General features: G+C 39.4%; 2 protein-coding genes across 10 annotated transcripts in view; one reads left to right on the forward strand and one right to left on the reverse strand.

Moving 5' to 3' along the window:
- The first annotated feature begins 2,672 nt into the window (after positions 1–2,672).
- Positions 2,673–11,326, forward strand: LOC100024446 (heterogeneous nuclear ribonucleoprotein H). 5 transcript variants are annotated; one of them, XM_001369348.5, is made up of 13 exons: positions 2,673–2,791; positions 4,062–4,217; positions 4,408–4,551; positions 6,201–6,339; positions 7,329–7,507; positions 7,602–7,673; positions 7,730–7,863; positions 7,992–8,127; positions 8,398–8,457; positions 8,550–8,639; positions 9,315–9,407; positions 9,907–9,956; positions 10,548–10,762. In XM_001369348.5, exons 1-12 carry the CDS (start codon positions 2,695–2,697, stop codon positions 9,954–9,956), a joined length of 1,350 nt encoding a protein of 449 aa, XP_001369385.1. In that variant the 5' UTR covers positions 2,673–2,694; the 3' UTR covers positions 10,548–10,762. The 5 variants fall into 5 exon arrangements, with proteins under 5 accessions (XP_001369385.1, XP_007473947.1, XP_007473949.1 ...); XM_007473885.3 differs by lacking the exon at positions 9,907–9,956 and having other exon boundaries at positions 10,548–11,326; XM_007473887.3 differs by lacking the exon at positions 8,550–8,639 and having other exon boundaries at positions 8,398–8,487.
- Positions 11,327–16,278: 4,952 nt separating this feature from the next.
- The window catches only part of RUFY1 (RUN and FYVE domain containing 1), a 38,715-nt gene continuing 33,546 nt past the window's right edge, over positions 16,279–21,447 (reverse strand). For all 5 annotated transcript variants that reach the window (XM_001379047.4, XM_007473882.3, XM_007473883.3 and 2 more), the window contains exons 15-18: positions 21,127–21,221; positions 18,648–18,696; positions 17,624–17,701; positions 16,279–16,930 (exon numbers count right to left, since the gene is read on the reverse strand). In XM_001379047.4, the coding sequence (XP_001379084.1) occupies positions 16,787–16,930; positions 17,624–17,701; positions 18,648–18,696; positions 21,127–21,221 (366 nt within the window). In that variant the 3' untranslated portion in view covers positions 16,279–16,786. The remainder of the gene's footprint in view (positions 16,931–17,623; positions 17,702–18,647; positions 18,697–21,126; positions 21,222–21,447) is intronic.

The raw sequence follows: 21,447 nt of genomic DNA on the forward strand, positions 1-21,447 counted from the left end.
TGTTTTGATTTCGAAATCACTTTCAATAGTGAAATGTGTAGGAAGCAATATGACAAGATTGAGCACTTGCCTGAATTTCACTGCTATTGATGGGTAATCATTGACAAATTTGCTTAAAGGGAGTTGAAATTTATCTCTCTAGTTTGCTCCTTTCTGAGAATCATCTGTGGCAGGGAGTTGATTATTTGTATTTCTGCTTCTACCTAAGGCTGCCTGGTGCTTTGTACACTTTGATTACTCAGTTTAATCTTTGTACTAAAAAAGTCTAGATATGAAAGAAAATGTATTTGAAACATTAAAACAGTTCCTTTTCCCTTATCTACACTGTCAACTGGTGACTCAGCTGCAATGGCTTTAATTATCATCTCACAGATGATTCTAGGATCTATATATCCCCAGTTTCTCTCTGGAGCTTCACATCACAGACTTGCCTATTAGGACATTTTCAAACTGGATGATCTGGAGACACAAAACTCAACATGTCCCCAAAAAATTATCATTCCCCCTCCAAACTCGCCCCTTTTAAACTTATCTATTTTCTGTCCAAGGTATTATTGATCATGCAGGCTCCCTTGCAGCCTGGTATAGCGTTTAAAGAACTGGCCTGGGAGCCCACAAGATTTGAGTTTAAGACCTGCATCTAATAAACCTAAAGGCTGTGTAATCCTGAAAGTGTTCTGGGCAATTCTCTAAGAACATAAGTTGCAGAGATGCTAATATGCATTGGTAGAGTGATTTTCCTCATCTGAGAAATCTCCAAATCAATGAAATCACAAATTCAGTCACACATTCTGAGGGAAATGAGTCAACAAACTCTTATTAAGCACCTACTATGTCCTATGTAGGATATGAGGCATCTAGGAAATTTTAAGGTAATACAAAGGCAAGATTGGCTTCAGGATCAAAGAGTGGTTGGCCTTCCAGTTTATTTAATCCCTACCCATTCTTTACTGTCCAGTTTCCCTCACCCCTGCTAAATCTTAAAACAAGTCTGTCACTCCTCTGACATTTAATAATGCACTTTGTTATTATTTAAATTTTTTGTGTAAATGTCATGCCTCTCCAATTATTACGTAAGCTTTTTGAAGGCAGGGCATACTTTCCCCTCCCCACGTCTTCCAGAGGATAAACTCTCCGGGTAGCAGGTACTCAACAAATGCTCTAGGAGGCCCCAAGCCTTCTTTCTGGATAAAGGGTAGGTCGGAGATTCCCTACCGTTTCTGAAGGAGCTTACCAGCAGCTCCCAGCCCAGTTCCAGGAGCCCACCACCCAGGATCCGAGGGGGCTTCGCAAAGAGAGGGCGGGGCCACCCTACCTCCTGCTAGGTCTCCCGAGAAGGGAGGTCCCGTGTCCCCCCAAATCAACTTTTATTAAGCGCTTACAAGTGAAGCGCGTCAGGTGCGGGAGGGAGGGCGAATGGGGGAGAGACCGAAACAAAACTCGAGCCCTGCCCTCAAGGAACTTCTATTTTTCTGGGTTGAGGTCTCAGGGCCTGCAGGGTTCCCAGATACCGGAACCTTCACATGGGAGGGGACCCCTCTCGGGATCCGAGGCCCGGTAGGGCTGGGGGGAGGGGGCAGACGCTGCGCGTGCTCGCGGAGGCCGCGGGGGAGGGGGCTCTAAGGCCTAAACCTCGGCAGGTCCTGACGTCTGCACCGGGCCTGAACTTGGGAACTGCCCTGAGACGCCGGCTCTGCGCCCCTATTAGATCAGGAGCTCAGGCCTTGCGGGCAGAAGGTCGATCCGCCGAGAGCGGGAGCCACAAACGCCAGAGACTCAAGGCCACTACACCAGGGCCGACATAATCTGCCCCTCCCCCATCTTGGCGGGCCTGAAAGGCAAACCATCAGCAGCAGGTCTACGCATGCGCAACTCTAAGTTGTAAGCGGATGGGCACGAAGTTCAATATTCGCGGGAAGGCGCAAGCGCAGAAAGGGCATGGGGTGTTGGTGGGGGAAGGGTTGGGAACGACTGTGGTCAAAGCGCAAGCGCGCGAGATTCCTGTGGCGGGAGGAGGTTGGCGCTCGTGAAACTACGCTTGCGCACAAGCGTTGTGTGACGCAAGGGGGCGGAGACTGGAGCTCTTCTGCGCGTGCGCAGAGCGTGCTCAAAAGGGTTTATCTAGGATGCGCAGGCGCTCAGCGGTCATTTCTTCGTAGCCACGCCGAAGTCAAGTATCGAGGTGAGCACCGGTCGGCTCTCATCCAACCTCCATCGCCCGCGGGAACGGCACTTCTCCCTGGACCCCTCTCGGCTTGGTCCCCGTCGGCACTCTGGGGGGAACGCGGCGCGTTGTGGGCCTCGGCTCGGGTCGGCCGGAGCTCGTCGGCGCCTCCGAGGCCTGCGGGCCGAGGCGACTCCATTGTGTGCGGAGCAGGAGGAGGCGGAGCGGAAGCAGCCGCCGCCATTTCCTCGGCCACCCGCCCGCCGGAGAGAGGCTCGGCCGGCGTGGTCCCGGAGGCGCGGGCGGCCGGTTTTAGGGGCGCGGTGGGGGGAGGGGGGTTGGTTGGTGTGGTGGGGACGAAGGACGGGTTACCGGTTGTGGATCCCCGCTTGGCGCGGGGGCGCGAACGGCTGGGAACGCAGGCGGGGGGGGGTGAGGGGCGGGGCGAGGGCCTACCCGGGAGGCGGGGGGAGGGATTCTTTCCTCATCCCCGGCCCTCGCTTCGCAGCCGCCACCACTGACTGAACAAGATGATGCTGAGCACCGAAGGCGGAGAAGGCTTCGTGGTGAAGGTCCGGGGCTTGCCCTGGTCCTGCTCGGCCGATGAAGTCCAACGCTTCTTCTCGGGTAAGCGGGCGGGGGTGGGGCGGGGTGTGAGGTAGGGGGGGAAGTGGGAGCGCGCCTCTGGGCGGCGGCGGTGGCGCGCGCCGGCCTCGCGTCCGCGTAGGCCTCGTGCTCGCGTCGGCAGCAGGTCGACGGGCGGGGGAGGGGGGGCCGCGTGGTCCTAGGCCGCCGCGCGCTCCTGGCGGCCCCCTGGCGGGGGAGCGGCCGCTTGCTTGCAAGTCTCGCGCTGCTGCCTTGGGGGGGAGGGGGTGGAAGTTGGTTTCGCTTTGCGTCATTACACAATGGAAATTGCGAAACGACCGCAGCTAGCTCAGGGGAAGTGGAGTGGAGGGGTTGGGTTAGCCGAAGCGAAAGCTTTTTTCCCCCGAATCCTTATGGTTCTTAATCATTTTGCCAAAGTAGGGCTGCTTGGAAATGCATCTGTATTGTTTTGACAAGGCTTGAGTGTTTCCTGATAAACAATTGACTGTCTCCTACATAGCAAAAATGTCGTGGAAAGGCTGGTATGAATTTTTGTTTAGGACAGACAAAGGCCGTGCGTTTTTTTTTTTGATGGAAAGTAAATCTTAAGTTCATCACTAGCTAGACACCTTAAAATAAAAGCATTTTAATTTTGTTGTTGAGATATGGGTATCTAAATAGCAAAGCTGTGACCAGTACATTTGGCAACAGAAGAAACTTAACAGGTTTTATTCCTTAAGACATTATCAGTGGTTCTTTACTTGGTATTAGTAAAATGGTGGAGAAGAACCCGGAAGGTAAAGTTTTTAATAGTCGGCTTATTGTCCAAATGATGAAGCTGTTGTGGAAACATGAAAAGGTGCTTAGCGGTTTCTTTGTAAGGTGGGTCAATTACTTGATACTCCTACTGTTATTACAATGATGGTAAGTTATGCAGCCCTGCACATTTCACTTGGGTCTTGGAATCTTTATCTTGTTAAAGAGGAATAAATTCAGTTTTTTCTAGGTATAATCAAATCTTAGGTTGTGTCCTGCCTTAGCGGCTGAAGGTTTTTTTTTTTTAAGTAAAGATTAATGAAAAAGTTGTAGGATAGCTTTAACCTCATAAAATGAAGACTTTTAACTTTAGACAATAATTGTTCACTCTTGCCCTATTGTACTTGAATATGTATTTGCTTATAACTTTGCCAGATCCATACCCTGAAAACGGGCATCGCAATACTAAAATTGTTAAAAGGAGTCCCAACTGAAGGATGATAATCCAGATGGTTTAGTTACTTTAACTATGAGTTAACAATTAATTTCTTTTCAGAATGCAAAATTCAAAATGGGGCATCAGGCATTCGTTTCATCTATACCCGGGAAGGCAGACCAAGTGGAGAAGCATTTGTTGAACTTGAATCAGAAGATGAAGTCAAATTGGCACTGAAAAAAGACAGAGAAACTATGGGACACAGATATGTTGAAGGTTTGATTTATGTTGACATAGTAAAGTGTTAAGTGTGTAGATTTTACCCCCCCTTTCTGAATTTTAGGTAATTGACCGCATGGAAATGGTCATCTAAGTGAGTTTTTGGCAGCTCCTAGTTTATCTAAAATAAGGAAATTTTATTCATTCTAACGTTCCAAAATTGACTAATTCTAAGCACCTCTTACAGTATTCAAGTCAAACAACGTTGAAATGGATTGGGTGTTGAAGCATACTGGTCCAAATAGTCCTGACACTGCCAATGATGGCTTTGTGCGCCTTAGAGGACTCCCATTTGGCTGTAGCAAGGAAGAAATTGTTCAGTTTTTTTCAGGTATGTAGTAGTGCTTGTCATTTGGACAGTGCATTCTGGCTAGTTCAAGTAATTTGGAGTGATTTAGATCTAATTTTTTGGACAGGTTGAAAATAATGCTGTTCTCTGGTTTAGAAGTTCAGGGACCTTCAAATAATTTAAGCCCATAAATTAGAATACCTTAAAGCTGGAAAACAACTTGGATTCTAAATATCACTAAATTTTTAATTTTTTTTATACTTGGTGTTGTAGTTTAAAGTAGATATTTAGATGCTAGAGGATTGTCCTCAACAGCTTAACTTCTTTCTACACATTTGCTGTTCAGCATAGTACCTCAAGTTTATAAGGTAAGATGCACTTATCACCATGACTAGACTGATGTACTTTAATTTTAACTAACACTCTTCCTGCTGTTATCCATTATTATAAAATGACACTGCCGGTGTCATGGGACCAAAGTAAACTCCTATATGTTCTCTGGAGCAATACTATGGAGCCTCTTCCAAGAAAATCCTGATTATAGCCTGGTAATTGTAGGCTACTAGCATTGCAAGTTGCCTGTCTTAAGTAAGATTGCAGAAGAAAAATTTTCAGGTACTGTTTTTAAATTCTTATCAATTGCTGATTTTGAAAAATGATTTCCCAGTTTACTTAAGATAGGGAAATGCTCTATGAGGTAATGTTTTGGGCCTAAACTAATTGAATGTCTAACACAATTCTGATGTGATTTGCATGAGTATTGTTCACAATGAAAAGTATGTAATAGAAATGTTTTTCTTTAAAGTTTTTTGAAAATTTGACTAGTTTCTAGGTCTGGAATTTAATGTTAAAGATGGAGAGGGCTTATTATGGTTTTAACAGCTTATAAAAGTAATAATTTCAAATAATTTAATAGCATATTTGATAACAATATTTGGATCCTAGTCAGTTTTGACTAAAGTTCAAATATCTTATAGAATGAAAATTTAAATGCTATTTGTACTTAATGTAATCTCATATCTTACTCCTAGGAAAGTGTTTTAAGCATTTTTGTAATCTTGGAAATGTATCCACGAACTGGAAATTCCATCTTTGAAATCATTTTAAGTGTTATCTTACAATTAGAACATAAAAATTGCATGATTGTCTTACATAGATCAGTTGTATTTTAAAAGTCAGGTTATGTGTCTGATCAGTTTTGTGATCTTAGCAATGTTTTTATTTCATCATTATATGTGTACCTAAATATGCAAAAATGTCTTTTGAAAACTGAAGTTCCACTTAGCTATTTGTAATATATTTAATCTAAAGGAAAGAAGACATGTTGGCAAAACTTGTTAGTGTGTGAAACTTGATTAGCTTACTGTCATTCTATCTTGTGTAATTCTCAGCACTGAGAGTATGTTGAAAATATAAAATTGTTGATGTCAGTTTCTTACTACACCCTCCCTTAGCAAGTGAAACTGTATATTTGTTTGCCTCCTATGTTTTTGTGCCACAGGGTGTTTTAAGAATAGTAAATTTATATGGAACTTCATGTTAGTGCATATTTATGAGTACTAAAGTAAAAGCATACCATTCGCCTAAAATATTTACAATTCTGGTGTATTTAAAGCTATAAGAAGAATCATTTCTGGGCTTGTGATGTTAATATTGCCCCCCTACTGGGGTTATTTGTCCTTGGGTTGAAGGGTTGGAAATCGTGCCAAATGGGATAACATTGCCGGTGGACTTCCAGGGGAGGAGTACGGGGGAGGCCTTCGTGCAGTTTGCTTCACAGGAAATAGCTGAAAAGGCTCTAAAGAAACACAAGGAAAGAATAGGGCACAGGTGGGGATGGATGGTTGGTTGGATACGTCACTTTTCTTATGGTAAATGATAATTAAATCCATATTCTCTCTGCTTGAAAGGAAATGTATCTATTTCCTAGTCCTAGTTAATAATTAAAGTGTTAAAACTGTTAAGTTACTGTCAGATGCTAAAGTTACATGCTAAAACTTGAATGCCATATTTGTATAGACAAATGTTTAAGGTTAAATTACTCCCAGTTATTTTAGATGCATTTGCCATTTTAAAAGGTTCTTAATTTCTATAAGCAACCATAAGTCCATGGAGTCGAGAGACTATGGCTTTAAAAAAAATTTAGTGTAAACAATGGCTTTAGCTCAATGTCTAGTAAATTAATATTACCATAAGAAAATGTGATAACTTTCTGAACTTGTTTTATAAAGTTGAAATGCCACAAACTTTCTTGCTGTATATAAACTTGCATTGTAACGTTAAGCATAGCTTTCAAGAAATTGTCACAAAAGGTTTTATTCAATTTTGCTTGTGACTATTTTTCATTGAAGCATGCGCTTACCTATGCTGATTCTTACTAAGAAGCATAGGATATGTGGGGTATTTGTTACAGGCAAAGTAATTGTAGCATTGAGCTAGAATGTTGGTGAAGACCGGCTTTTCAGCTCACTTGTTGCATATTGCCAGTTAATTCAAATGTTGAAATGTTAAGTTGAGTGGAATTCATTCCCTCCTAAAACATTTTACTTTTAAGTAACACTCCTCTCCCACCCTTAAGGTTGGGCTGTAGTAAAGTTTTAAAATAATAAAAAAAGGAGGAGTTTTAACTTTCCCCCTGAAAAATGACATTTTTTATAGTCAAGAGTAAAATCTGGTCATTGCCTATGCAAATATAAAGAAATCTGGCTTTTAAAGTATTTTGTCAGTTTCATGGCTATGACTAGAATATTGTCTTGTGTAATTATACCTGTATGTGAAATGAAGGACTCACTAGATTTTCTATATGAACAATGTTTTAGGTACATTGAAATCTTCAAGAGCAGCCGGGCAGAAGTTCGAACTCATTATGATCCTCCTCGAAAGCTAATGGCTATGCAGCGGCCAGGTCCTTATGACAGGCCTGGTGCTGGCAGAGGCTATAACAGCATTGGTAGAGGAGCTGGGTTTGAAAGAATGAGACGTGGTGCCTATGGTGGAGGTAGGTGTACATAAGAAATGAGGTGCAATGGGGCGGGGGGGGGGGGGGGGGAAGGCTTCTTGTTAAGTAATGACTTCTCCATTAATCATTTCAGGGTATGGAGGCTATGATGACTACAATGGATATAATGATGGATATGGCTTTGGGTCTGATAGATTTGGAAGAGGTAAGGTAAGAATTATACATCTAAGCTGGAGGATACCTACACTTTTTTAAATCTAGACCTCAATTACTGTTTTTCAGGAATGTCTGATCATAGATATGGAGATGGTGGGTCTACTTTCCAGAGTACAACAGGCCATTGTGTGCACATGAGAGGATTACCTTACAGAGCTACTGAAAATGATATTTACAATGTAAGTTTCTCATTAATTTGTTGGATCTAACATGTATATATGTATATGCATTTTTGATCTTAAAAGAACAGATGGATTTTCTAGAAGCTAGTTTTTTAAGAGCATAACCTGATTCTTTTTATGCCCAGTTTTTCTCACCACTCAACCCTGTTCGAGTACACATTGAAATTGGACCTGATGGCAGAGTGACTGGAGAAGCAGATGTTGAATTTGCTACTCATGAAGATGCTGTGGCAGCTATGTCAAAAGACAAAGCAAATATGCGTAAGTCTATGTTGGACTTTGTATCTAGGACATTTACCATAGTATGCATAACAATGATTGTGAATATTAGTGAAGAGCATTTGATTCAAGTGGTTGGCTTGGTGCATATGGGCTAGTTTCATATAGTATTTGGATGATAGCTTAAATTAATTGAAGTATAGAAGGATAGATGTTAAAATGTAGTGTAGTGCTTAATATTTAGCATATTAACTTTTAGATTAAAAATTTCACAATAAGTAACAAATCTTTCAAACCTTTTTCTCATTTCAGAGCACAGATATGTAGAACTCTTCTTGAATTCTACAGCAGGAGCAAGCGGTGGTGCTTACGGTAGCCAAATGCTAGGAGGCATGGGTTTGTGTAAATATCACTTTAGTGTCTTTTTTTTAAGCTAACCTTGTATGCCTTTTCTCTCATTTCAGAACACAGATATGTAGAACTCTTCTTGAATTCTACAGCAGGAGCAAGCGGTGGTGCTTATGGTAGCCAAATGATGGGAGGCATGGGCTTGTGTAAATATCGCTAGTTTTTTTAAAAAACAAAACATTTTTATATCTAAGTCGAGTTAAGGTATAATTTGATTATGTTTAACTGAGTTTAGTGTTACCTAAGTCAGATCCTAGATTCCTTCCATTCAGATGAGTTTAAGAAATTTGTATTGGTTAAGTGTAGAAAAGTTTAATAGTTAAGTAGTAGAACTTGTTAGATTAGTGACTAGGTTTGCAGATTGGCTTTTATGTTTTGGGGGAGGGAACTAAATTCTTAAGAGAGTTAGTTTGACTATATAGTAAGGTCATTAAAAAGGACTTAGCAAAAAGTCATTTTAAAGTAACTTGTTAAATGAATATGGGATGTATGGTGTCCAGTTACACTTTGAAGGATGTCTTTTCATTATTGCATCCATATTAAGTTCAGTGTAAAAAGAATAGTTTAAGCAGCTTTATACCTCTATTGAATCCTGTGGATCTAGTCTTGCTAATAGTTATATACTATTAGCTTTACACGGTACAATAATGGAGGAATGAAATGCTGTTAAAAAGTAACTTGGAAAGCTACCTAGAAGAGGGTTGGTTATAGGACAAGAAGTCAACTCTGGAAAACCATGTAGATTTAGAAGTGCAAGCCAGGTACCACCAGGTACCACATGGCCTTGGGAACAAGAACCTAATGTTTTCTTAACTTAACAGCAAACCAGTCCAGTTACGGTGGTCCAGCTAGCCAGCAGCTGAGCGGGGGTTATGGAGGAGGATACGGTGGTCAAAGCAGCATGAGTGGATATGGTAAGCATCTCTTTAATTGTGATTTAAATATTTTTTTAGGAAGGCAAGTTCATGTAGCTGGGGGAATAAAATACAGTTTCCTTTGTGGAATTGGGCTCATAACAGTAGAGGGTTTTTTTGTTTTTGTTTGTTTTTAGGGGAGGGAGGTGATATGTTGAGCATTATTAATTGCCTTATTAAACTTTGAGAAATGAGCATTGGGGGAAGTGTTTTATAAATGGCACCTTAGTAAATAATCATAACTGTTGCTGTCGAGCCAGAAAACTTATCTGCCTCCATTAAGAGTAAAAAATTGTGCCTTTTGTGTTTATGTTTTTAAGCTTTTTTTATTAGTAACTTAAGTATTTTAGATTGGGTTAATTAAATGGCAGAATGGTGGTTGGGATCTGGATTGTGTTTTCTAGACAATAAAATTAGGATTGGTTTTGGTTTATTTTCAATTGGTCTAAAGAATGGTGATTTTGGTATTATAGTCTTACCCTACAAAATCCTTTTGCAGACCAAGTTTTACAGGAAAACTCCAGTGATTTTCAATCAAACATTGCATAGGTAAATATTTTCTCGAAAAATCTAATTTAAATTTCCAATAGCAAATTTTTTTTTTTATCTGTTGTAATACTTTCTATAGCAGTCAATGGCTCTGACTTATAACACCATGGAGGCTGCCATTTTGGGCACAGTGAGTTTTGCCTTTAGTCCAACTTTGTAGTCTCACTTTCTGCCCATCATGAATAGGAAAAGCAAGAGACTTCCCCCTGTGCTCCCTATTCATTCATCTGCCATTCAATAACATTGTGAATGTTTTATGTTAATTTTTTTTAAATGCTTGCTTAGTTTTAAAATCATTGTGGAGTAATTTTGCAATTTTTGAAAAACACTAGTTTTCCTTTAAACTTTAAGTTTCCTTAAAGATCCATTAAAATGGTAGCACCTGGAGTATGGCAAGTTGGTACAGCAGTGAAGGGGTTAACGGAGGACTGTTTGGAGTAAGGGTCCCCCTATCCCAAACATGTTTCTCCCTCCACTTAAAAACAGCAGCCATTGTGTACTACTACAAACAAATTTATTTTTTTGATACTATTTAACTTGGCTGGTACTTTTGAAATGGCTTTTAACTATTTCAACTGTATTTCTTTGCAGGGAGCCAAGGAGCGATGAACAGCAGCTACTACAGTAGCGGGAGCCGTGCATCTATGGGAGTGAACGGAATGGGAGGGATGTCTGGCATGTCCAGTATGAGTGGTGGATGGGGAATGTAAATCCTGATCACTGACTCTTGGTCAACTTTTTTTTTTAAAGAAAAAAACAAACAAAAACGAAGTTTAACAGTTTTGCAATACAAGCTTGTGATTTATGCTTACTGTAAGTGAAATCAGGATTGTTTTAAAAACTTCAGGTTCAGTATTTTTGAACATGGAAAAACATTCATCTAGGATGTAATAACCAAGTTGAGTAAAGACTATAACTGTTAAACAATTTCAGCTTTTCTCAAGGTAGTTATGTTGTAGGAGTGTACTTAAGCAGTAAGCGTATTTAGGTTAAAGCAGTTTCAATTATGTTAAATGTTGCTCTTATACCACATTACATGGAACACTGTTTGAGATGCATGTTGGGAGACATGCTTTTTTGTAAAACAAAATATAGGAGCTGTGTCTGCGATTCAAAAGTGAAACATTTGGCATGTTTGTTCTAGTTTATTTCGTTTACTATCCTGTAAGGCACGTACGTTTAAGCTTTTTTTTTTTTAAGTTAATGGGGACAATTTTGAGACGCAATACGGATACTTTAGGATTTTGGTCTTGGTGTTTGTATTAAATTCTGAGGCCTTGATTTAAATCTTTCATTGTATTGTGATTTCCTTTTAGGTGTATTGCGCTAAGTGAAACTTGTTAAATAAATCTTCCTTTCAAAAACTGGAATACATATTGTCCTTACTTGGAAGTGTCGTTATTTGGCACATTATCTTATAGCCACTATCCAATGTTAGTGCTAAATTTTCTCACCATTCCCTGTTAAAGTGGTTGGAATTCCCTATTGCCAGTTTTGGTCAAGAGAAAAGCACAGAAGCTCACCTTCAGAAACCTGAAAGCTATCCAGTAATGTTTGGAACTGCATTTGCTGTAGGAGACTTGAGCACTCCAAATGGCTGTTGGGTCATCAGCATATCTTGTGCTTACTGGTGTCTATAGAGTGAAAATATGTGCCAAAGGAATCAAGTAAAGATCATCTTGGGAGGTCTTCCTTGTAGAGCTGTATAGAAATTTTGAAGTCCAGGATTGTGACTGGTTAATAGGGCTGTTTCTGTACAGGGTAAAATGGTGATTAAAAAGTGGTATGTGTATGCTTATACTGCTTTGAATTTGTATATAATAATGCAGGCTTAAGTTTTCTATGATTAGTCCATTTTATGGCAGATAATTTTCATTAATAGGGTTTTAAGATGTGATTAGAACAAAGAATTGGAAAATGATTTTTACAGAAGTACTTGGGATATAAATTTATGTAGTGTTGGAAGTGAATGGCTTATTAACCCAAATGTTTGTGATAGTACACTAGTGTTTTAACAGATTATACTGTGGAAAGTGTAATTGCCTAGGAGAACTAACGAATTGCTTGTGCCAAGATATTCTCAAATGGTGGTAGGGATAGGCAATTCCCTGGAAGCCAGACCTACAATAGTTCTGTTAGCATTGTTGACTCTGAAGTTGAAAATGTTTGCTTTTATCTTTTACTACCTGATTCAACTTAATTTGAACATGGATTATAATCACCAATTACTTGGACTGTTAATTTCAGATAGTATATATACTCTGGGACAAAATAGCGTAGCTCCTAATGACTATAAAGAACTTGGTGGGATGGGGAAAAAAGAGTGCCTTAACTATTTGCCTTAATAATACTCTTTCTCTCAGATAGCAGTGTTAGAAGAGCAAAGTCAACATTGAACCATAGAAAAGATGGATGTGAAGGAGGGAGCAATTTTTTTGTGTGAAATACTGATATTTCTTTTTGTGTTTTAAGTTTATATTTTACTTCTGGTCTAAAAGTGAGATATTCAATGTACATAGCATGCTGCCTGCTTGTGTTTTTGTTAACCGTAGAAACAAATATTGGTTTCAAGGCAGAGTAATAGTAAAAGTTAGGCAATTGGGGTGTTAACTTGTCCAAATTAACAAAGCTAAGAAATGTCTTCAGGCCAGATTCGAATCAAGACTGCCCATCTCTAGACCAGACTATTTACTGAGCCTGCCTACCTTCTTCAACCCTTTCCTTTATGGTTTCATAAAAACTTGGTCACCCTTTAAATATCACCAGCCTATTGCCAGAAATGACCCAGAGGATGGGACTTTACAATGAAATCTTGAGGGGAGGAAATTAAATCCCTGAATTAGGGAATTAGCCTGTAGAAGCCACAGCTATTAGGACTCCCAAATAATCAGTAAAGATCAATTTGGGAGCCATTTAAAGGGTGCTATAGTTTCTTTCTCCAGTGTTGGGTGGCCTTTTGTACATTGGCCTTGATAAATAAGACCTGTCTTGAAACTTTTTAATATCTGCCACGGTTCATTCTTTACAACTGCTCTCTTTAAAGGTTGCAAATTTTTAGCTGCTAAATCCAATGTTTTTTTCTCTCAGTCCTCCTTTAGACCTAGCTTTTTGACATGTGACCACTACTTCTGGATGTGATACTGCCTCCTGGTTCTTACCAGATGATTTCTTCTGTTTCCTTTGCTGAGACACAGGCTGGTACAGAAATGGCATCTTGTTTCAAACCTTTTCATCCTTCACTTCTGGAAATTTCTCAGCACCGCTTTGTAGAATTTCTTGACTTCATAAGCAGCATAGCCCAGGTGCCACCCAAGATCCCCCCCCCCCCATTTGAGCTAAAAAATTCCAGTTGGAAGTCCTCAGAAGCCAAAAGTTAAACCAACATTCAAACGAGAATGCTTTTAAAACACTAAGCTGGTGATTTAGCCTTATCTTGAAGAAAAGGGTACCCAGATAACATCCAGTATAGCCTATTCTACTTTTGGACAGGTAGAAATAAACTAGCAGTTATTTCCTAATTCAAAATATTTTTCCTTTTGCAACTTCTACTCATTGGGGTCAAGAAATTTCATTACCTCCACATATAAAGAAGTACCTGAATACTATTTGTAGTATATAACTTTCCCTCTCCAGTTCTTTCTAGGTATATCCATCCTTTTAGTTCCTATAAAGCATAAACTCGAGGCCTTTGGGCTTATCCTTTGGGATACCAATATAGCCATGGTTTTTCTAAAATGGGGTTTCCTAGAACTAAACACAATTCAGGTTGAATTTAATTAGGGTGGAGTGCATTTTTAATACCTCCATATAGCTCAAGATTTATCATTGCTTTATAATCACCTAGATTTTAAACACTGCAGTGGTGACTTAAAAAACTAGCCCTCTCTGCTTCCCCTTCTACCTGGTTCTGTATGATAATCTCTCTGGGTTTTAGACTCATTGATGCATTGTTTTATTCATTTCAAAATCTAAAGACATCCTCAACAAAAAAACCTTGAACCAAAAACATCTGATAAAGTTAACCAGGAATCATCTTTGGTGCTCTAGCACCTCCAGGATAAAAGTGTAAATAAAGCCATTTTAGAACCCTTCTTCCCACAGGTAAATCTGGCTGCTTCAGCTCCTGATAGATTACCCTAACATTCTATAAAGCCACCTGATTGGTCTGTTTCCCATCCTCTCACCCCCTTTCTTGACATTCTTTTTAGAAACCCTAACAATTCTGAGAGGCAAGAATTGGAAAAACGAGGTTAAATGACTTGCCTAGAATCACAAAACTAGAACAGATCAAAAACCAAATTTGAACCCATATCGACTGCTGTCTAGCTGCCCTGGCATGACCTTTTGAGATTACTTTTAGACAGATGCACGTTTTGTGTTTGCTTATCTATGCTGTATCCTTCCCTAGAACACAATCTTGGGGACAGTCTTTTTTCAGTATATGCTTCATTCAAATAATGCCTATAATATAATCAATCTTTTCATTTCTTAACTTGGTTACTAAGATACTGGAGTGGTTTGCCATTTCCTTCTCTGGCTCATTTTACAGATGAAGAAACAGGTAAAGTGTTAAGTGACCAGGGTCATGGCTAGTGTCAAAGCACATATTTGAACTCTGTTCTTTTGTGCTCTCCACTTAACCCTTTGCATAAGGTATATTAAGTGCTAATGAAAGTTGAAATGAATTTAATCTTCCCTAGTTAATCCCCCAAAATCAATTCAAGACTTAAGGGGAATAGCTATTGCCTCTTGTAATTCCCACCTCCTTTACTTTGTAAGATCTTCTATGACTAGTCATGAGTCAGTTCAAATCTCAGCTGTAATAGTTTCACATGGCATTTTGCATCTACTTGGTGTGTTAAATATTACTTGGCACTTGTTACAGTTTTTCCAACTAGATGTTCCTATTCCCTTTATATTTGGTATGGGACTTTCTAGTGACAGAGCCAGACCAGGCATCTCCACCCCACCCTAACTGACACTTCGTCTTAATCTCAAACCCAGCTGAATGTTCCAAAGGAGATCATCTTTGCAGAATTTACTTCAGGGATAATTTAGATAAGCTAAAAATTGCACTGGTTTCTCAGTATACAATGGAGGCTGGAAAAGGTTTGAAAAAGGGTGAATTGGGTTTCAGACAATTAGAGGTCAGGTCAGTAACTTGGTAGAGATGTATATTTTAGGAATCGGACTATCAACACTGAATATGCTGATAGTTGAAGCTTTGGATGCTGTTTGAGATCAAAGCTTGAGCATGGGATTGAAGCAGGAAATTAGAAGCCTAGGCAAGTGTGGAAAAGGACCAATATTTGTGCAGAATGAAGCAGTGTCAGATGGAAAAGATGAAAAAAAGGAACTAGATGTGATGGATTATTGGTGATGGCCAATGGCTGAGGAATGAGTTGGTGCAGCAGCAGCAGAGATAGGTTTTTGCTCTACTCGAGGCAAGTCATTCCTTTGATTTTCACTTTTGGTTAATCCGGATCTTATAAAATGCACTTCCTATATATAGCCTTGTTCACCCTGAATGACTGAGTCTCTGTAAATCTGATCCTTGATTCCAAAGGGGAAAGGGGAGGAATAATGCTGTGCTGGGGAAATCAGTACTTTGTTCCTGTTCAGATCGATTGGCCTTTTGTCAAGTCAAAACTATTCTGGAACTTCTAAAATAATTTTTTGAGATTTACCACCATCACATAGCTTTTAAGAGGTTGGATTAATAAGATGGGCACTAGGTACTGTTTCTGTGGATTAGGCTTTTGTCCCTTCTGTGAAAAGGCAATAGCATTTAAGGTTTAGTAGTACTAGTTGTAGCTTATAAGGTTCCTGGTAGTATTGTGCAACAATTATTTTAGAGGTCAGGAAGTAGCAGCTGCTCTCAAATCCTTTTCAGATATGCTGGCTAATTCCTGAAAAACTTGTTAGTTGCTTAGTTTCAGACAATCCACAAGCATTTATTTGTTGGTACCTATTATGTGCCAATTATTGTGCTAGTTGCTAGGGATGCAAATAGATTTAAATAAAACCATCCCTTGAATATAATCAACTATTTAATAACCCAAGTGTTACTGTTTCATCCCATCTTAGAATTGAATAGGGAAGGAAAGCATTAAATCAGGTGGACCAAAAGTGTTTTACAGATGTGGTTTATAGGTCATTCTAAATATACAGGATGGAAGTCCGGTTACCCTGGAGAAGAAAAATGGCTACGTGGCCTGGGAATCAGGAGTCTGGATTTTTTTACTCAGTGGCCCTTGCTTGAATGAATCACTTCCACTCTTGAGGCCTGTTTTTTTCCTCTACAAAGACTACATGCACACACTTGAACAAAAGCTTTTATTGTATGTATCCTATAGGCATGGGAAACAAACCTTGGTATTTGTTTAACTCAAGGGCAGGAAAAACAGGAATTGGAAAAGCTTTCAAAGTTGAAAAAAAAAATCTGTACATAGAGTCCCAAATAATGTTGATTATTTTACAAATGAAAAATTTCAGTAGCAAAATCTTAGAGAGATTCATTGTGCAGGAAAAACAACCATTCTGAAGATCCGAATTTGAGAGCAAGGGAGAAGTAGGGAGTTCTAGACCATAAAAAAGCACGCCTTTAATATTCAGCACATTAAAGAACAACATACATTAAAAAGTATATGAAGTGTACTGTTAACCCATTTCTCACTCAAACCCCTCTGAAAATTTGCAAAATGCAGATTGTGTCAACAGTACTCCCAAAGAAGACCTAGCTACTGTCCTAAGGCCTTTGTTCTTTTCCCAGAAAGTGTCAGGCACATTTCTTTAAAATGATCAGAAATTGCAATTCACATTCGTGACCCCTAGGAAGAATTGGAGGAGCATCTCTGAAGCAGAAGGGTGTGGCAGGCATCACACACGCGTACAGGCCTCGGGTAAGATGGCAGTGCAAGCTCATTGCTTGAACACGTGTTACAAAAGATGTGTCCACAGTTCCGACAGTGATGCTAGAGCATGGTCAAAAAAATAGCAATGATAAAGCAGGTGGAGTTAGTCATGTTCTGGTTTACACTTTCAAAATATACTTTCAGACTATGAAAGCAGGACTCAATAATTTTGCCTTGGGGAGATAACAGGACACAGTGGGGTTGTACCAGTAAGTGCCACTTTTATAATAAGCTGCCCAGGGTATGCTATGGAACATTAAAGAATAGGAGTGGAAAGAGCCTTAGGAGAGATTGTGCTGTCCTCCACTTGGTGGTGTCACTCAGTGGAACCAATAGTAGCCTTTAGCCAGTCTTTTTCTGCCAGGCCACCTTATAAAAGGATCTCTCCCAGCTTAATTTTGCCTACAGTCAGCCTTACAGCCTCCACTTAACTGATGACTTTTGTCTGGGTAGAGCTTGGATTTCGTTCTAACAATGTTACTTCAAGATTATTGCAAGTAATTTACCTGCAAACAGAGTAGAGGCCCCTGCAAAGGAGGTGCTGAGCTGCTTGGATATGAGAATATTTTCTCAATGCTCAGGCCAAGGGAATGAAATGGGTAAATGCTAACAAGTCAGGTAGCAAAAAAATACTTTATACTTTTGACACACTTTTTAGACCAGGTTTAAGGGAGAATGTAAATTTTATTTCTCTGAATTTGGAAAATTGAGAAAACTAGTCAAGGCCTGAGCCTCAGAATGATAGGCCCTTACCTTCCTCCGGGAGATGGAGAACTCTTTCTCACACTGTTTGCAGTACGTTGCTTCATCATCTTTTAGCCAGGTGTGACCCTAAAGAGAAAGGAGCCCTTCAAATCTGATTTTTCTTTGCCAGAATGAAACCAAATGAAGACAAGTCTGAGGGGCCAGTGTTGCCAAGTGGCACTCTTTATAGCAGGGACATTAAACTGAAGCCAACCCCTGGAACAACTGAAAATTTTAGAATTATGAATGTTTTTAGGTAATTTTTCTTAAATGTAAATGGTGGAGTGTAATGAGCACCTGGTTTAGAGGTAGAAGACTTGGGTTGCACTTTTCTGGTCTTGTTTGTTGCTTGTAACATGCTGGGCTTTGGTTTCATCATTCTATACAATGAGGAAGTTGGCTTAGATGACCTAGTTATCTGATGACTATTTTTCTGTAAAATAAGCCAGTGTATGTGGCATTACACATGTATATTACTAGTATTTTTATAGCTATAGGTCACCAAGATTTGCCATCATGTCTGAATTATCTCTTCATTTCCATTACCAAAACACTCCTTCAGGATTTCATCACTTTTTGCTGGACAAAGACAGTCAATCTTTTTGCCTCCAGTTTATCCTCTTTCCGAAACATCCTGCCCTTTGTTGTCATCTTATTAATGTACATATTACTTTTGTTAATTGTACATATTACTCTCCTGCTCAAAGCCTGTCCAACATTTCTCATCATTTACTGGATAAAGTTCAAACTCCAAGGCCCAGCATTAAAACTCCATACTTTGACTCCCACCTACCTAAAGGTTTCTCACTTTCTTCCTGTCACATACCTCATGCTAGTCTAGCCAAGTCATTCTTCAATTTTCCCTTCTGTGTGCCCTTCTCTCTAATCCTTTCCAAGTCTAGCTTAAATATGTGTTCCATGAAGCCTTTCTCCTAATCACTTTCACTGGGAAATAGGTTCAGGATGTATGTCAGGTATATTGGGAGTTTTGGAGAAAAACCAGAATCTTTCTAGCTTACTTATAATCCAGTACCTTTAGTGCCTTATTGACTTCTTTTATATCTTCCATCTTCAGCTTTGATCTGAAAAGAAAATGTTTAATGACAAGGACAGTTCTGATAGGAAAAAAACCATCAAATGATGTTTACTGAAATCCAAGAAAAGTTTTTGTTAAAATAAAATATATTTTGGAATTAACCCCCAATCATTTTCCTCTTTGCTTATGTATTGTCTAGGAGTGTTTTTCTTTCATTCTAATTTCTGATTTTAATCTGTTTCTACTTGGGTTTAGGATTAGTCTGAACACTTAAGAATGTACAGCTTTTAAGTATCATATTACATATATAGTTAACAGAATTATTGTGGAAAAAGGAAACTAAAACAATATATACATACACACACATATACATATACACACACTTAGCTCTAAGCTGGCATTGAGAAAACTGGGTCAAGATGACAGTTTGATATACTAGGCCATTTCATGAAGAAAATGTGCCATAGAAGCTTATCCTGACATTTAAATGTGAATGATGGAGGAATTAAGTGTTTTGGTTTGTTTTGGTTGCCTAAGAGAGGGCAGGAATTTCTGTCCTCTTCCAGTTACAGAGGACAAACAAGGAAGAATAATAATGAAGGCAAGGATGACAAGAGGGCAAAATGGATCTTCTGGCATGAAGGTGCCCAAAATGGTGCTTAAGATGGTGAACTTCTACAAAAGGCAAGAAAGGTCACATTTTAACCAGACTGAATGACACAGAGCAACAAAGTGCCTTGTTCAAGATTACAGTGATTAAAGAGCTCACCTAGGGCTTTTGAAACTCATCTACAGCTAGCAGTAGGTGGGTCCTTTGCATATATGCACGAGATCACTAAACTAAACCCTTGTCAGAAATCCCTCCCTTTTGTTCTTAAGTGTGGTCTTAAAAAATATTATTTCCCTCATTATATATAAAAACTTTTAACAAAGCTCAAAATTCTCTTCTTTCCCCCTTCTGAAGACAGGAAGTAGTCTAGGAAATCACTTTTAGGAGTGAAGCCAAAGAAAACACCATAAAACTCAAATTTCTGGAGTTTGTAGTTTTGAGTGGTCAAATTGCTAAAAACTATTTTCCTTTTTTTTTTAACCCCTACTTTCCATCTTACAATTTATATTATGTATTGGTTCCAAGGCAGAAGAGCAGTAAGGGCTAGGTAATGCAGGTTAAGTGACTTGCCCAGGGTCATACAGCTAGGAAGTGTCTGAGGCCAGATTTTAAACCAGGACCTTCTGTCTCTGGGTCTGGCTCTCAATCCACCGAGCCATCCAACTGCCCCTAACATTTTCCTTTTTTAAAAATAAATGTCAAAGCCTGAGTAGGGTAATATAACAAAATAAAAATGGGGGTAAAAGAACAAGCAGCCCTGAAAGTCACATGTGTTACAAGCTACCACTTTTTCCTCTTATACTCCACCTACAACTGAAAAGATTCAGTCATAATCACCAAAGTCTTCCTTCTTCCCAGCTCTTGCCATTAATCTTAGCCCATTAAATTTTAGCTTCTTACCAAAAATGCATAATTCTGTAAATAGCCATTTGGAGAGATTTCCTTTCAGACAATTTTAAAAGATACATTTTCTTTTACACTTGTGAATTTAAATTTGTTCTGGGTTATACCTTAATGATGTGCTGCCCTTCACTGTTCGTAATATCACTAGAGGACAGAATTTAGCATCCTATGCACAAAGACTTGGGAGACTTGCCAGTGTAGACAACTCATCTATTTAATCTTGCTACTTAGAATCATGCAAGGTAGGGTCATAAGCTTCTTGGCCAGATTCTGATCAACACCGTTTCACTGACTTGGGAAGAGACAAAGAAGGCATGATTCTCAGGACCACAGATGACATAAAACTGGAAATGCTAGCTGATATGCAGTATGAGACAAGCCTATTCTTATGCAGCAGCATTCAATTCAATTGCTGATCTCCCGGACCTCTCTAGTTTCATCATACTTTTCTTGAGGTGGCCAAAGAATAATAAAAAGTAATAAAAACATCAAGGAGGGGAAAGGGATCCAAATAGAAAGAAACTATGAAAAACACCACTGTGTGACTATCTTAGGTATGCTTCTTAAAGACTAAAGAACATCAGAAAGAGAAGGGTGTGGAGTAAAAAAGAGTGGATGAGAAAGATTCCATGGTGAATATGAATACCCTGAGGAGCAGATAAGTGGCTCAGTGGATAGGGCACCAGGCCAAAAGACTAGATGGGTCCTGGGTTCAAATGTGACCTCAGATACTTCCCAGTTGTGTGATCCTGGGGCAGTCACTTAACCTCAATTGCCTACTGCTCACTGTTCTGCCTTGGAACTGATATTCAGTAACAATTTAAAGACAGAAGGCAATGGTTTAAAAAAAGGAAAAAGTGAATGGGCTGGTTAGTGAACAGGTTTTTGGTGCTCAAAATGGTTCTTGATATGAGTCAGTTGAAAGGTCCATTTGTTCAAATTAAGTTGAACTTGGGAACTTACTGGCTAAGGTGCAATCCCATTTCCTGTAGTGCTTGTTCCTGTTCTTCACAAATCTTTTGTAATTCTTCTTTCTTCTCATATAGTTTCTGAAGTTCCTATAAATAACAAACCAAATATTTTCTAAAGAATTGAAGACTCATTTTTTAAGGATAATCATAACAGCAACACTTTCCTAATTTACAACCAGGGACAGGAAATTCCCTGAAGCCACAAGAGAACTGACTGTTATCAGGACTAATGTATTGGATTTCTTTGAGTGACTGACCTACTGTTCTTAGCCACAAAAAATTACTTTATCCAAAAACTAACTCAGGAAGATTT

Source organism: Monodelphis domestica, chromosome 1, assembly GCF_027887165.1.
Source record: "Monodelphis domestica isolate mMonDom1 chromosome 1, mMonDom1.pri, whole genome shotgun sequence".
NCBI classification, from domain to species: domain Eukaryota; kingdom Metazoa; phylum Chordata; class Mammalia; order Didelphimorphia; family Didelphidae; genus Monodelphis; species Monodelphis domestica.

Bases quoted from the DNA above. Each gene is read 5' to 3' on its own strand.
- LOC100024446 (XM_007473885.3), top strand. From the start codon at position 2,695: ATGATGCTGAGCACCGAAGGCGGAGAAGGCTTCGTGGTGAAGGTCCGG. The intron at 6,340-7,328 runs GTGGGGATGGAT...ACAATGTTTTAG, and splicing joins AAGGAAAGAATAGGGCACAG to GTACATTGAAATCTTCAAGA. The intron at 7,674-7,729 runs GTAAGGTAAGAA...TTTTAAATCTAG, and splicing joins GTCTGATAGATTTGGAAGAG to ACCTCAATTACTGTTTTTCA.